This window comes from Zychaea mexicana (genome assembly GCF_025766255.1).
Source record: "Zychaea mexicana strain RSA 1403 chromosome Unknown BDB00scaffold_8, whole genome shotgun sequence".
Classification (NCBI taxonomy): Eukaryota; Fungi; Mucoromycota; class Mucoromycetes; order Mucorales; family Lichtheimiaceae; genus Zychaea; species Zychaea mexicana.
In genome coordinates this window covers 151,243-165,553 of record NW_026516671.1, presented here as the reverse complement: position 1 = coordinate 165,553, position 14,311 = coordinate 151,243, and the positions used below count along the sequence as shown (strand labels likewise).

The 14,311-nt window shown below is 45.4% G+C and overlaps 5 protein-coding genes across 5 annotated transcripts; 2 read left to right on the top strand and 3 right to left on the bottom strand.

Moving 5' to 3' along the window:
- Window positions 1-532: 532 nt before the first annotated feature.
- Window positions 533-2,043, top strand: BDB00DRAFT_925712 (uncharacterized protein). Its single transcript, XM_053128815.1, has 2 exons — window positions 533-835; window positions 914-2,043. The coding sequence occupies exons 1-2, from the start codon at window positions 625-627 to the stop codon at window positions 1,897-1,899; spliced, it is 1,197 nt and encodes a 398-aa protein (XP_052983866.1). The 5' UTR covers window positions 533-624; the 3' UTR covers window positions 1,900-2,043.
- A 269-nt stretch (window positions 2,044-2,312) lies between these two features.
- Window positions 2,313-5,125, bottom strand: BDB00DRAFT_803330 (uncharacterized protein). Its single transcript, XM_053122006.1, has one exon. The coding sequence runs from the start codon at window positions 5,073-5,075 to the stop codon at window positions 2,469-2,471; it is 2,607 nt and encodes an 868-aa protein (XP_052983865.1). The 5' UTR covers window positions 5,076-5,125; the 3' UTR covers window positions 2,313-2,468.
- On the bottom strand, window positions 5,126-8,167 carry BDB00DRAFT_803318 (histone acetyltransferases subunit 3-domain-containing protein). The gene is made up of 9 exons (XM_053122005.1): window positions 7,663-8,167; window positions 7,538-7,603; window positions 7,386-7,434; window positions 7,234-7,298; window positions 7,018-7,148; window positions 6,726-6,932; window positions 5,954-6,592; window positions 5,665-5,868; window positions 5,126-5,578 (listed from the first exon to the last, which is right to left on the bottom strand). Exons 1-9 carry the CDS (start codon window positions 7,919-7,921, stop codon window positions 5,312-5,314), a joined length of 1,887 nt encoding a protein of 628 aa, XP_052983864.1. The 5' UTR covers window positions 7,922-8,167; the 3' UTR covers window positions 5,126-5,311.
- Window positions 8,168-8,769: 602 nt separating this feature from the next.
- Window positions 8,770-9,940, top strand: BDB00DRAFT_803312 (F1 complex, delta/epsilon subunit of ATPase). The gene is made up of 4 exons (XM_053122004.1): window positions 8,770-8,903; window positions 9,071-9,292; window positions 9,492-9,580; window positions 9,675-9,940. Exons 1-4 carry the CDS (start codon window positions 8,855-8,857, stop codon window positions 9,798-9,800), a joined length of 486 nt encoding a protein of 161 aa, XP_052983863.1. The 5' UTR covers window positions 8,770-8,854; the 3' UTR covers window positions 9,801-9,940.
- A 166-nt stretch (window positions 9,941-10,106) lies between these two features.
- Window positions 10,107-14,268, bottom strand: BDB00DRAFT_925708 (adaptin N terminal region-domain-containing protein). The gene is made up of 11 exons (XM_053128814.1): window positions 13,627-14,268; window positions 13,411-13,537; window positions 13,215-13,331; window positions 12,938-13,114; window positions 12,737-12,848; window positions 11,820-12,647; window positions 11,395-11,714; window positions 11,201-11,311; window positions 10,975-11,125; window positions 10,302-10,886; window positions 10,107-10,212 (listed from the first exon to the last, which is right to left on the bottom strand). Exons 1-11 carry the CDS (start codon window positions 13,926-13,928, stop codon window positions 10,175-10,177), a joined length of 2,868 nt encoding a protein of 955 aa, XP_052983862.1. The 5' UTR covers window positions 13,929-14,268; the 3' UTR covers window positions 10,107-10,174.
- Between the last annotated feature and the right edge of the window lie 43 nt (window positions 14,269-14,311).

The following is a 14,311-nucleotide window of genomic DNA, read 5'->3' as shown; positions in this document are numbered from 1 at the left end:
AACACATGACCATGTCCTCTTTTTGCTTAACAACAAACAATGATGTTTGTAGCAGCAGACTAGAGTGATGAAGTATTGAGGACTATGTATCAGGTGTGTGCTGGAGGTCGGGAACCAATCACTCCTGTGTCATTGCTTGTGTGCGCTGTATGCCGTGCCTTGCGAAAGGAAAGAAGATGATACGAAGAAAACAAATATAAACAGAATGATACGATCGTGTATACATCATTGTTTACATACATGAGAGTAAAAGTGCTGAGCTAACGTAATAATATATACATACACTACAGGACCAAGTAGTGCTGCTTATTAGTGGGTTCCCAAGTCTATTAGCAGCATGTAGCAGCTACATAGCAATGTGTCTTTTTCGACAACCCCCTAATTAACCATACTCCCCCGAACAGTTCCGCCCCTTTAGCACATTATTGGCTGTATGTAGTGGCATGTATACAAAGCAGCGGCATTTGTAAACATGATTGCCACAGCCGGGTCTTTTCAGGTGCGTCGTCTATAAAATCAGCATTTCGAATTGGGGCCATTAAGGTTCTTTTTTATTCTTTCTTCCCTTCCACCACATACACGCCCATAGTCCCTTCCACCACACCACCACAAGTAACACCTACTATGCTCCGAATCTCCAGCGTTCTTTATCTGCAACAAGTGTGGGAACGTACATGTGTTGAAACGCCTGTTGATCAGGATGGACCACAACAGCTCAATGAGCCTCAGCAGCAACCGCAAGAAGCAGATCTAGCCGTTGCAACAACACTGCTGACTGTTCCAGAACATCTTCCATCATCATCTACAAGCGTGTCACGTTCTTCGTCTGTCTCTGGTAAGAATATCTACTCTACATTCTCTATCTCTCCTCCGGCGAAACCTTATTGATAAACGCCCAATTTTGTTTGTTTAGCACCGTCAATATCACCCAGCAGCAAGAAACAAACCACCACTACCACCACTACCACTACCACTGCAGCAGCAGCGGCAACAGCAGCAACAGAAGCACCAGAAGTAGTAGAAGGACCTGTTCCTCAACCGACAAACAGTAGTAGCAGCACATCAAGTGTGAAACGTTCAGGCACCATGTCGTCGATTGCAGCAAGTATTGCATCCGAAACACGAAAATTGACAGCGCAGGTCCTTAAGCGTAGCAACAACAACAGCAGCAACCAGGTGCCCACACCTCCTCCGCGTCCGCCGCCTGTTGTGCCACCCAAAGATAATGTAACGAAATCAAAAAAGAAACAACTCTACGATGACGATGATAGTGCTATCGGCGGGACTGATGGCGGATCTGTCGTTGTCTATCGTCAAGCAGATGCTGCTTCTGCTGCTGCTGATGATGTTGTTGTTAGCGATAAAGCACAAGATAATACTGGTGCTGCAGCCTCAACATCACCCGACACCGCCATTCCTACAACGGCTAATGCTGCTACGAGTGGTGCTAACAGCGGAGGCGACAGCGGCGTTGCTGCATCTGACACTGCTGCACCACAGGAAACAGCAGCAGCAGCAGCAGCAGCAGCAGCAGGACGTCGCACCACTCATTACCATCTTTACTACGATGACGACGACAAGCAATCGCAGCAGCATCAGCAACCGCAGGAGGAGCATCATAAGGCTACTACCAGCACCAAAGAAGATGAAGATGAACTGCTGGCCACCACGCCAGTCAACGATGACTCATCCGGTGGCACCCCGTCCATGCCACCCACGCCCACATCTATCCAGCAACAGGAGCAGCAAAAGAAGGAGCCATCAATCAAGAGCCTGCGTCGTGAAGCATCACGGCTATCGATGAAACGCAAGAATCTGACCAAGAAATTGAAAAAGGCAATGTCGTTCCAAAAGTCAAAGAAAAATGCCACGACACCAGCAGCAACCGAAGCAGTATGAAGTGTGGGTCGTCCTTTTCTTACTTTAACATAGCCCCACCTACTCCATAACTACTTGTACACCGACGACCCCATTAACATACACACTCTCTCTAACCCCTTCTTTTCTTTTTCACACTCATCTTATTATTATTATTATTATTATTATCATCGTCACATACATATCCCATCATATTGCCACATCATTATTAAACAGCACCACACATCATAGTATACCCACCGTTCTCCCCGACATCCCCCGCCCCCCTCGCGCCCCTCTTCTCCTCTTATTGTTATTAGCATTTTATATTCTATTATTATCCGTCTGCATACCCACCACCCCCCCAACCCCTCCCGACTCACATTCTTTTTCCTCTTAAAATTTTTGATATACAACAACAGCAGCATGAAAAACGCGCATCGCATATCGTATAGCATTACATATCATTGTTATTAACATCATTATTATTTACAGAAAAAAAAAAGAAACTTTTTGGGAAAGAATGAAATGTTTGTTGTGTTGTGTTTGTGTTGCGTTGTGTTGTGCTATGTGAGTATGCGTGTATATAAGCAATCGTCGCTCTTTTCTTTTCAAGCCCGCTTGAAATCATCAAGACGATCCTTTAATCGCTCGTATGCTTCTGTGTCTTCAAACGCCTCGCGAGTTCTGCCCATCAATCCCTTGAGAATCAGACGTGCCTGGTACTTCCAGTCGGCACACACCGGCGCGTTGTCTTGCTCTTGATCGCCAATGCTTTCATACATGTCCACCGTCTCCATGGCGACTGAAGCCACGCGCTCAAACACCTCCTGGTCCGTTTCTATCCGTGCATCATGCATGACGGCCCGGTAACCCTTGACGCTGGCTTCCAGCGCATCCGAGTACCGCTTCTGGAAAAGATAAAACTTGGCACAAATCCGCCAGATCTCGGGCGAGTTGGTGATACGACTCAAAATGACTTCCTCCAGCAGCCGCTGAACCTGTCGTTGCAGACGCACGCCGTCCCGGTCAAAGGCATCCTTCCAGTTGAGAATGACATTATCGACCAGCATCTGCAACACTTGGCTGTCCACACAGTCGTCTCTGGCCTTGTCCCAGCGGAGTTCCACAATGCGCTGCATGGCCCAGATCGCATCCGCAAATTGACCCACATCAGCTGCAACAATGAGGAGATTCTGCCACATCCGCCAGTTGTCAAACTTGAGCTTCGTTGCTTGTTTGAGTGCCAAGAACGCATCCGGCTTGCGGTCCATCTGCACGTAGATGCTCGACAGGTTGTTCCATGCCTCGGCTTGCTCGTTGTCCAGCGCCACCACGCGTTGGAACGCTCGCATCGACACCTCCCATTGCTCGGCTTGCATGCCTGCACAGCCGAGGACATACCAGGATCCCTCAAACAAGGGGTTGATCGCCAGTGCTTTCTGGTAGCAGTCAATGCAACCGTCAAAGTCTTGCTGACGATACAGGTGTGCTCCAAGACTCCGCATCGCACGCGCGAAGCGATGGCCAGAGACCTCCCATGCCTTGCGCCAATGGTCTGGGTTTTGCTCCACGTCGCCGAGAATACACCACAGTTTGGGCGAATTGGGGCTCTCGTCCATCAGGCGCGACAACACTTCCTTGGCCTTGGTCGGCTGCTCCAGCATCTGGTAGCACGAGACAACTTCTTCCCACATCTCCAGACGTTCAAAGATATCCAATGCGGATCGCAAGACACCGAGAGACACGAATCGCTTGGCCAGTTCACGTTCCATCTCCCATTTGCTAGGCAGCAGCAAGTCGTAGAAATAGGCCATACGTTCGTCCACGCCCGAGTCTTCCACCTTGATCTGATCCACCAATGCTTGCAACTGCAGTGCAGAGCGCTCGACCGTACGCGACTTGTGTGCCTCCAACCGGGTCTTGTGCAACAAACCCATCGTGTGGACCATCCAGTTGTTGGCATTCTCGAGCACACGAGTGACATACGGCGTCATTTCCGTTGCCGTCAAACCGTGATCTGGGTTTGTGTTTTTCACATTCAGGCAGAACGCCAGCAAAAGACACTGGTCAATCACGCGCAAGTTGCCATGACGCTTGTCTGCTTCTTGGTCGTTCTTGTCCGTCTTTGCAAATGCGACTTGATCCAGCAAGGTGTCGTCTTGTAATTCAACAGTCTCGGGTCGTAACTTTTCTTCTTTTCCTTCTTTGTTCTCCTTACTGTCTTGTTCCTTGCTTTCTGCCAAAAGCACCAATTGGCTCACATCAAAGGTTTGATGTTTGGTGCGGCGACCAAGAGCACCCGATAACGACCACTGGAACCCAGATGTTTCTTGTGCCTTTTTTATATTTTCAAACGCTTCCTTGTCCTGGCCGTAGTAGCTGTAGATCAACCCCAATTCCAACTCAAGTCGTATGCACAAGTCGTCATTTTCTTCAAAGTGGCATTCTTGTGCAAGTTCAAGCAATAGATTTTGCAACGAGGCTGTAAATTCATCCAAAAGCTGTTGTTGGATAAACACGGCGCGCATGGCCCAAAATGATGCTGTAGTAGTAAGCGGAGCCGAGTTTTTGTTGTTCTTGTCGCGCAAATGCAAAAGAATACGTCGTGCTGCCGCAAGCAAACCAAGTCGTTGCGTCAAATGATACACTTGTTCACTATCGGCGGACAAGCTTTCGAGACAGTGGTCATGGATCTTTTGTTCGAGTTGTGCATCCTTTTTTTGGCCAGTGAGCAGTTCGCTGACAGACCAGTCCAAGAGAGGGCCGGTCCAGTTGGTTTGTACAAACGCGTTCAAACACGCAATACCGGTAGCCAAAATAATGAATTGGGTGTCATTGTCGTCGTCGTTGAGGCGTTGGAGTTGTTGGTCAATGTATGCTTCAATGTTACCAGTGGCGAGTAATTCTTGTTGTGCCTCACTGTTGTTACTGTTGCTGTCAAAAATTGGACTATGTTCGCGTAAAACCTTGGTATATTGACCATCGAGAAGGGCTTGTACACATTCGGTAATGGTGGTCGAGAGTTGTGCTGCAACGGATTCGTCCAACTTTTGATTTAGAACAAGGGCGGTTTCGGCAGAACGATGAGCAGCCGACATTATTGGGTAGATATCTTTGTTGTTGGTAGGGGTGGGAGAGAGAGAGAGAGAAAGAAGGTAGAACTTTAAAAAAAAAAGGCGGAGCGAACGGTAAAGAACTTGCAGGAATTTTAACATAAAAGCCACTCTCTCTTTTAATTAGTAAGCGGGTGGATAGAGATGGAAATGCATGGAGTAATTTTTTTAACTGCGAAATGATATATAATATGTATTTACGAAAAGAAAAATAAGTTGAGTACGGATAAAAAGGCAAAGAGAGAAAGAGAGAGAGATACTATGTACAAATGAATGATTTTCGGATGTGAGAGAGGGATGGAGGGAGAGCGGAAGAGGGCGTTTGGCGATAATGTGTATCATGTTGTATTCGTTGCGGGGGTGTTATTATTGTTGCTGCTGCTTGTGGTAACGTGGTAATCACTGTTGTCATCCATCTCAGGGTTTTCATCGTCGTCAAAGTCATCTCTGTATATCGATTTGGATGGCATGACAATATTCTTGTCCTTAAATATGGGTCCTAGACCGTTTATCCAGGTACGCCGCTTGTCCATAGCATTGACCGCATTTTCGGACAACATGGCCTTGGGTGCTGTTGCTTTCCGCTTTTTCGACTTTTGGATTCTCTGGAGGAAGAAAAGAAAGAAAAGAGGCAAACGACAATGAGTTATATGCATATATTGAGTTCACCAAGAAAGATCTGATTACTTACGAATCGCTTCATGTAGCATTGTTCAACTTGGGCATCGTATGTATCCAGTACATTGCGATATTGCTCGTATTGGAGCTGTCTATCTACGACTTCCAACAACCGCTTCTTACGGAAATCATTGACACTCACTTGATCCTTGAGTTCGCGACCGAGTCGACGCAGTTCTGCACAGATATCATCATCCTCTCGTGCATTCCATGCAATCTAAACCCGGCGTAAAAAAACCAGTTAAAGCAATATGTACACACATTGACGTTTATAAAGCGCAAAAAAAAATGTTGCCACATACATCCGCATCACTAAAGAGACCAGCATATCGCAATTCACGCTTGAGTCGTTCTTCAAAGTCGACAATATCTTCAGACGGATCATTGGATAACTCGACAACGGTTCGTCCACCTTCACTTGAAGACACAGAATCAACGTCCATATCGTCTACATCGTCACTATCACCACCATCGGTCGTTGCAGCATCCTCCAATGTGATCAGATCCTTGAGTTCCGTAATGTCAACCATATCTTCAATCACCAAACTGCTCAGTAGACGCTCTGCTAGACTGCCACAGCTCAAATCCTCGGTCAATAAATAGTCGTCCGTCAATGGTTCACCCGGTTTCAAGTAGCGTGCACGTTCAGGAATAGGGTCTGGTTCCTTTGCATCTATTCCTGTTGCTCCCGCTTCACCACCAGCACCTGCTGCTGCTGCTGTTGGTCCAGTGCCATTCATAGCAGTAGCAGCCGTAGATGAGGATGATGATGACGACTCGCCGTGATCCTTATTGTGTGGACCACTCGACCCTTCACGTCGTGTCGCAGCAGGTGAATTTGATCGACCGCGTTGTGGTACCGGTGCGTTTTCTTCTTCTGCCCATGTTTCGATGTAGTGGCGACCCAACGGCGGTAACAAGTAAGGCTTTACATCATCACCCTAAACCACACACACACACACACACACACAATTACTCTCAGAAGTTAAAATCTTTGGGTCTTATATACATATACACTTTTCCCCAGACACACATACACACGAAAGAAAACACTATAACAAAGGGAGTGTTTACCTTCTCTAATAGAAATTTGCGATCATCTTCTGTCAATGGACGGAAATACGGTTCCATGGCACTCCAAAACGTCAAGACAGACACTTGATCTTTTGGCTTCACGCGTACAAAGTCGACATCATTGGTGGTCTTTGTATGTGCAGATTTGGGTTTGGGGTGTTTTCCTTGAGAAGCAGCTTTATTGGACTTTTTCTTTTTCGTTTGGCCCTATACCGAACCCGTATTTGCCATGTGAGTGATAATGATAATACAACTCGCGTATCCTTTTATAAATACTTTCACTCACTCTCACCTCGGATGGTTTATGATGTTTGCCAAAAGATGGACTTTTGGATACTGGAGGTGGGGACACACTGTGTGATGTTGGTCCAGTATCTAGCTTTTTCATCTTGACAAGTGGTGATTCACTTCGTGTCGACGTGGCTGTACACATATTATTTAAGGTGTGAGTAGATACTCCATTCCCAACTTTTGGATCGTTCTTTTTTTTTCATATTAAAAAGCTTACGTTGATCTTCCTCCGAGTCATCAACTTCATCGCGTCGTCGCCGTCGTCTCAATGTTTCGAGTGCACTATCAATGACCCAATCGCTAAGTACATAATTTATGCTTCCTGTAACTTCTCTTGAACGTAGTGTATGAAAAGATGAGAATCCCTACGTTTGTCTATCCAGCGGCTTCGGTTGTGATGAGTTTGAAGATAGATCATCTGTATCACCACAAGATACATTCAAACAGTTATCAGATTAATGCAAAAAAAAAAAAGACATATATCCATCAGACCATGCACTAACTCTATTATATGTATATACCTGACTCTCGTTTGATCCGCATCATCATATTGACGCTTTTTCCAGAGGTTCCAGCTCTGCCGTCGCCTTACAAGAAATAGGGTTGGAATCAACTTTTTGACAATAAAGAATATATGTATATATACCTGAATCACGAATGTTGACATTCTTTTGCAAGTGATTGAGATCCTTTTCCAAATGCTTTTGACGTTTATCCGAATGTGACAAGACTCTTTCCAGATCGGCTTTGATGCTTGACAGATCGCTTGCTGTTGGTAAAGATGGCAAATTGTTTGAATTATTTGAATTTCTGGATGCTGCTTGCGCCTGTTGATAATAATGGCCGGTAATAGTGGGGGAGACGGATGCTGGTGGGCTGTATTGACGCGACAAATTGGAGTCCATTGCTCATTTGAATAAAAAAAAAAAACTCTGTTAGATATTTTGGAGAAGAACAAAAAGAAAAAGGCATATATGTATGTAGCTTCTATTATATGTGTGTGATCCTCCCCCTCCCCTCTTTCTCTAATCATTCACACACACTCTCTCTCACACACGCCCCCCCAACAGGTTGGCTTTCAAATTTAAGATTTTTCAAATATGGCAACTGTTTTCGATACTCGTAAAACATAATACAACTGTATAAGTCTCACTTAATCTCAATGCTCTCATAGAAAAGTAGTCAATAAAGCTCTAGAGATACATTTGATTTTTTTTGAGAGGGACAAAGGGATTTCCTCGAGCAAGTAAGCGTCCAAGGCGAAACTTAGTGGGGAGGGCAACGTATAGTAATGGTTACCATAATAACGGTCATACACAAAGCTTTATTATACGTGGTTGATTGTATGCGGCGCAAGAACTGGTGCATTTTCTACTTCTTTTTATCAGATTGAGAATTTTATAGCCAAAAAAGAAGATAATGGATGATGCAAGCTTAAACGAAAGCACCGTTGTCGATGTCCATAGCCACACGAGGCCTTCTCGTCAAAGGACACTGCACGAAAATCGTAATATTGTAGAGAGAACAACATTTATTGAAGAATATAAGCGTAGCACTATGTGTTTGGTACTAATAAGAGTCCAATGAATCGATACTTTATGTTACTATCTGTTGTTTCCTCCTACAACAACAAAGACAACACATCCTTCGGTACTTGGTGGGGGGTTGAAGTTTGCGTGGAATAGAGTACATATATCTCGCGCGTCGGAAGAAGTGTGACTGACCTTTCATGTCACCCCCCCGGCGCTGGATGCTTACACTACGCCAGCGGGTCCCCTGCCGCTAATAAAAAATTTCAAAACCGTTTTCCCTAATACTTGTTTTTCGTCCCTCCAACCATGAACGTCTTTGCCCGATCTGTTCGCGCCGCCATTCGACCTGCCCTGGGTAAACATTCTCGTTTATTTTTTTAGTAGTATATATGCTACGTACCACAGATACGGTCAAACAAGAATGATAGAACGTCGTGTTATACATTTTTGAAGCGAAAAAAAAAGAAAGCTAAATGCGGTCACCCCCCCTTTTTAATGGTTAATATATTGACCATCATGTAGCCAGAAGCTATGCTACGGAGGCACCTGCCGCTGACAAGCTTCGCTTGACCTTCGTCTTGCCCCACAAGGCTCTTTACAAGTCCACCGATGTCCAGCAAGTCAACTTGGCTGCTACCTCTGGTGACATGGGTATCCTTGCCAACCACGTTCCTACCATTGAACAATTGAACCCCGGTGTTGTTGAGGTCATTGAATCCGGTGATGTCACCAAGAAGTTCTTTGGTAAGTTTGGTTTTCTTTGTATATGGACGCGACTCTTTTTTTTTTCTGTCGTGGCTATTCTAGAACGACAAGGGAGAGAAAAAAAAACGCGAAAAAAGAAAACGAGGACAATAATAACATTTCGGGCCGCAATGACAAAAACAATTAGGAAGGAGTGTACTGATATTATATATTATTTATTGAATATTATTTTTTGTAGTCTCGGGTGGTTTCGCTATCATCAACCCTGACTCGACCTTGAACATCAACGCTGTCGAGGCTGCTGCTTTGGACGAGCTCTCCGTTGAGGTATGTAAATTCATGTTTCTGACAAGAGAGAGAAAGAGAATGTGTGTACTGACCTACTTGATTGTGTATGTGTGTGTGTGTTTGCATCATATAGAACGTCAAGTCTGCCCTCGCTGAGGCACAGAAGGTTGCCAACGGCGCCGGCTCTGATGCCGAGAAGGCCGCTGCCAAGGTTGAGGTCGAAGTCTACGAAGCCATCGAGAACGCTTTGTCGAAATAAACGTTTTCTTTATCAACCCCATGACAAAAAAACGCATCCATTAAAAATATCATTTGAAATAAAAAGATAAAAAACGGGCTGTACTTGTTGTAGAGCGACAAGGTTGTTTTTTGTTTCCCAAAAGAAAACGAAAGAAAGAAGGGGCATCTGTTGTTCTGGTGTGTAGTTTACAGGGTGGAGTGTGACAGTAATGCGATGATAGACCTCTTCTGACGCGCTTACCATGCCAACTGAGCCATAGCAACATGCACATCAAAAAAGACGCCACTAGAAGTCAACTCAAAAGGTTAACCAAGAACAGCATAATGCGAGTTGTTATTGATAATAGTAATAGTAGAATAGACAAACAACAAAGGGAAATGTATTTTTATTATTTAAGCGGCTGCTTTCTGTGCCAAAGTAATTTTATCACCTAAACAAATATAAACAATAATAGTATGGTTAGTTAGTGCATGAACATCTCTCGCAGACACACACTATCAACACCACCCAATACCGCACCTAGACTCAATGCAATGCCCTGTGTCTTGCTACGGATACGGATATGACCAGCAATGGGTCCTTCACCAGGCTTTTCAATAGACAAATTGGCCAAGGCATCTTCGCCAAAGATACTTCGAGCATACATGTTTGCGGAGAGGAATCCACAATCGCCCTCGAGCTGCTTCTCCGGCGTCAAACAGCTCATGTTGGTGGAATCCATAATGTGTTTGAGGTATACGCGCAAGTCCGAGATGTTGGTGTTGACATTGACCTTGTTTTCCCACTCAAACTCGCTCCACATGTTGCGGAACTGCGTCTCGGTGCAGTAGGCCGGGTTGATGTAGTCCATAATGTCAATGTGGATATCATTCAGCACAACCACCGAGCTGTTTTCGTTCGCCGTGTTGGAGTCGTACACAATGTTGCCAAAGATCACGCCCGTTTCTGTCGACGACACCTTGATCGGTGCTTTCACTGTCAGGAACGAGTGCGGTGCCAGGTTGTGTGCTACAGGTCGGTCAACTAGCTTCAAGTCGCCCAACGTGGCGAACTCCACAGTCAGGTTTTGCAAGGTTTCGGCGGTCTGATTGACAATCAGCACATCTGAATGATGTGTTGCGTGAGAGTGTGGGAGTGAGTATTACTTGAAGACATCTTTGTATATCCTACATTCAAAGCAAATTGTACTCACCCATCAAGATATCGTACTGGTGAACATTGACTACAGCTTCAGCGTATACAGAGTCCGAGAAACCGGTAAGCTGGACAATGCGACTTAACTTGGACATCAAGTCGTCTTTGGAATCCAAGGAGCCTGTTGCGCGTACCAAATCTTGCTCGTACTATGATAGTCAAGTTGTCTTGGTTAGCCTCATCCATCAACAAAAGGTAAAAGCCTCTGTCTCAGTAGTGCATACCTCATCCACGCCCGTATCATTGGTCTTTTTAGAGAATTGTCTAAAAACGATAGCATCGTCTACTTGGACTTCCACTGCCTTATCCTTTTCTTTTTCGGCCGCTGCTCGTTTCTGTAGATACTTATATGAGTTTCTCATATGCGCACAAACACACACACGCATGCACAATAAATTAACTCAACAATACAATGTACCTCTTCTGCTTGGATCTGTTTAGCGAATGCATTGCGGCTGTCCTCAAGGTAGACCTTATCAACGACCTTTTCGTGCTGACGGTTGCCGACGGCTCGGATATCTTGCATAATACGGTCATACGAGTCCTCATCAATATGGTGTGCGACAAACTGGCTCTGGCCAACACGGATGATGCTCGTCATGATCAACATGGCCTCTGCACGACGCGAGTTGACGGCGGCAGTGTCTGATACAAGCGTGCTGTAGCGCAAGACCAATTTAGTCAAAGTGGTAGCCAAAACGGTGCCCAAGAAATAATCGCCGTTAACCAGCAACAATGCTAAATAGCAAAGAAAGAAAAAAATGTTATCAGCTTCCAATATACACGCTTTACACCATTCTTGTGCCAATTTTTCTCTCTCACTAACAGAAATAGGTGCTTTACCTCGAAGAGGAGGCTTGGAAGCCGACTTGACGGCATCGAGTTTGCCGCTAGAGCTAGGCTGCACAGTGTAGCTGCTTTCTGTAGCATAGGTACCATCTGGCAAGATGCGTCGTGGTGCAGCAGAGCCCGAAGGCACGGTCTTGGTATCATCTTCCTTCTTTTCCTGCTCACCCTCCTCGGACGACTCCAATAAACGCTGTTCGGATGCCAAGATAGGGACCTCACCCAAAGCAGAGCGGATCTGCTGCCATGCCTCATCAATTTCTTGTGCATCCTGGCAATACTCGCCAATGATCCACAAGGCACCACGGAACACTTTTCCTGACTTCATATCCATGAATGTCTCTAGCAGCTTTTCCAATACCGAGCGACGCAAGCCAGGGAACTTTTCCATGACTTCACGGACAAAGGACACAACGTCGACAGCCGAAGGGTTGTTGGAATCGCCCAAGAACTCCATCAACACGTGAACGACATTGGCAGCGACTTCAGAGAACTTGACAGCACATGAGTGGATCGATTGCACCAACAACTGGCGGTACTCTGTGTTCTTTTCGTATTCTTGGTCGTGAGTCTTGACCAGCTCCTTTTTCAAAAACAGAATGACCTCTTGTACATTGCGCGAAGAGACCAACGACATGGCAATACGCAAAGCCTTGCGGCGTACATCGATGTCAGGGCTCGATAGAACACGCAAAATGTCCATCACTAGGTCATCCAGCATACGGTCTTGCTTGGAAAGTAAATTGTCGAGACGATCCAATACAATGAGCTTGACATTGTTGTCGCTCTCCTTGACAACCAAATCAATGTAGCACGAAGCAGCAGCTATAGTTTTTTTTTGCGTGTTTGTAAATTAGATAGTTGGTTACCTTGTCTCTCCCTTTTCCCTTATTATCTCATCACCTCCAGTTTACCTTTGACAGCGGCTGGGTTGGATGTCAGCACCATGAGAATGTTAGCTGCTTCATATTTGACCGAGTGCGATGCAGCCGTCAACAGTTCCGAAACGCAGCGGATATAGGCACCCTATATCATATACGTTCCCCCACCCAAGTCCCATTAGTTGTTTCGTTATATCGATTCATCTATCTATCTCTTCCTCTAACGAAACGAACCTTGTTAACGCTATTGGCCTTGCTATCCTTGCGGATCAATTCCAGAACGGCCAATTGAAGCAACTCATCGAATTGCGGAACGAGTGGGAACACTTGAAGCAAGTATTCAACAGCCAACGGACGGTCGACATTGCACAACACCACAAAAGCGTTACGACGGCACGACATATCAGCCTCCTGTCAAAACGTAATAGAAACCACCAGTACATGTTTAGTCTAGTGTAACTTTGTCATCTGCATGTATGTGAGTACTGAAAAGAGGGGAAAAAAAACTTACACCAGCCAAGAACGTCTGGATCACTTCAGGTGCATCGGGGAACAAGAAATCAAAGTGGCGATAGATCGAACCGATGGCAAACACTGCGTTCTTGCGCACATACGAATGACGATGTTCCTATTGTTTTTTTTTAACCGTGTAAGCTATCCATCTTCTCCAACCACAACCTAACGTATGTTCATAAGCTTCATATTACCAAACACGCTCGGACAGAAGCAATTAATGGTTCCAATACTTCGGCTTCACGGATCTTGCACAAGAATCGAAGCGTGGCTCCTCGGATATACTCGTTAGGATGTTGCAAATCGTTTCGTAACGCGTTACTACAAGTGTATGTATGTATTTCATTTTTGGGAGAGAGTGAGTATAAGTATGAGCATATAAGGAAATCCTTGTACAAACGACAACATACCAAACGAGAATAAACTCTTCCTTGAGTTTGCCATCGGGTTTTGTCTTGGGACAAATCTCCCAGTAGAAATGCAACAGTTTCTTGAGTTGCTTGTTCTTGGATGGCAAGACAAAGCGAATCACATGAAGCAAGAGCTTTTCCATGGGATCCCCGTTAAGCATGATGATGAGCAGCTTTTGCATGGTCTGGATGCGCACTTCATCGGATCCTTTCTCAAGTGCTCGCTGGAAGTCTTGCAAGGAGGGTTGTTCGCTCGCGTCATCTTGATGAACAAGCGTGTAGCAGAGGTCAGTGGTGGCCATAATGTGTTGTTGTTGTAAAGTAGTTTGGTGTTGGTATAGTTATCGATAGAGAGAGAGAGAGAGAGTGTGTGTGTGTGTGTGCGTGTTGGACAGGCAGTATAGTTCGGACTGGCTTGCTTTTGCAATGTATTTCTTTCGAGAGTCGTAATGTGGTGTTGTTTTCTTTTTCTTTAACGCGTAGCCCGCGTTTCCCAGGAGTCAGTTGTACGTAGGGAGTGTGAAAAGAAGAAAGAAAAAATGTCTAGGTTAGAAATTGCCCCTGCGACGATGAAGGAACACGTTGAAGACGAGTTTCTGTTCGGGCGGCTGCCACTGAATACGCTGCGGACCTAGAAAGTGGCGAATTATCGTTGGACCGCTTGCTGGGACCACACGCTGCTCTC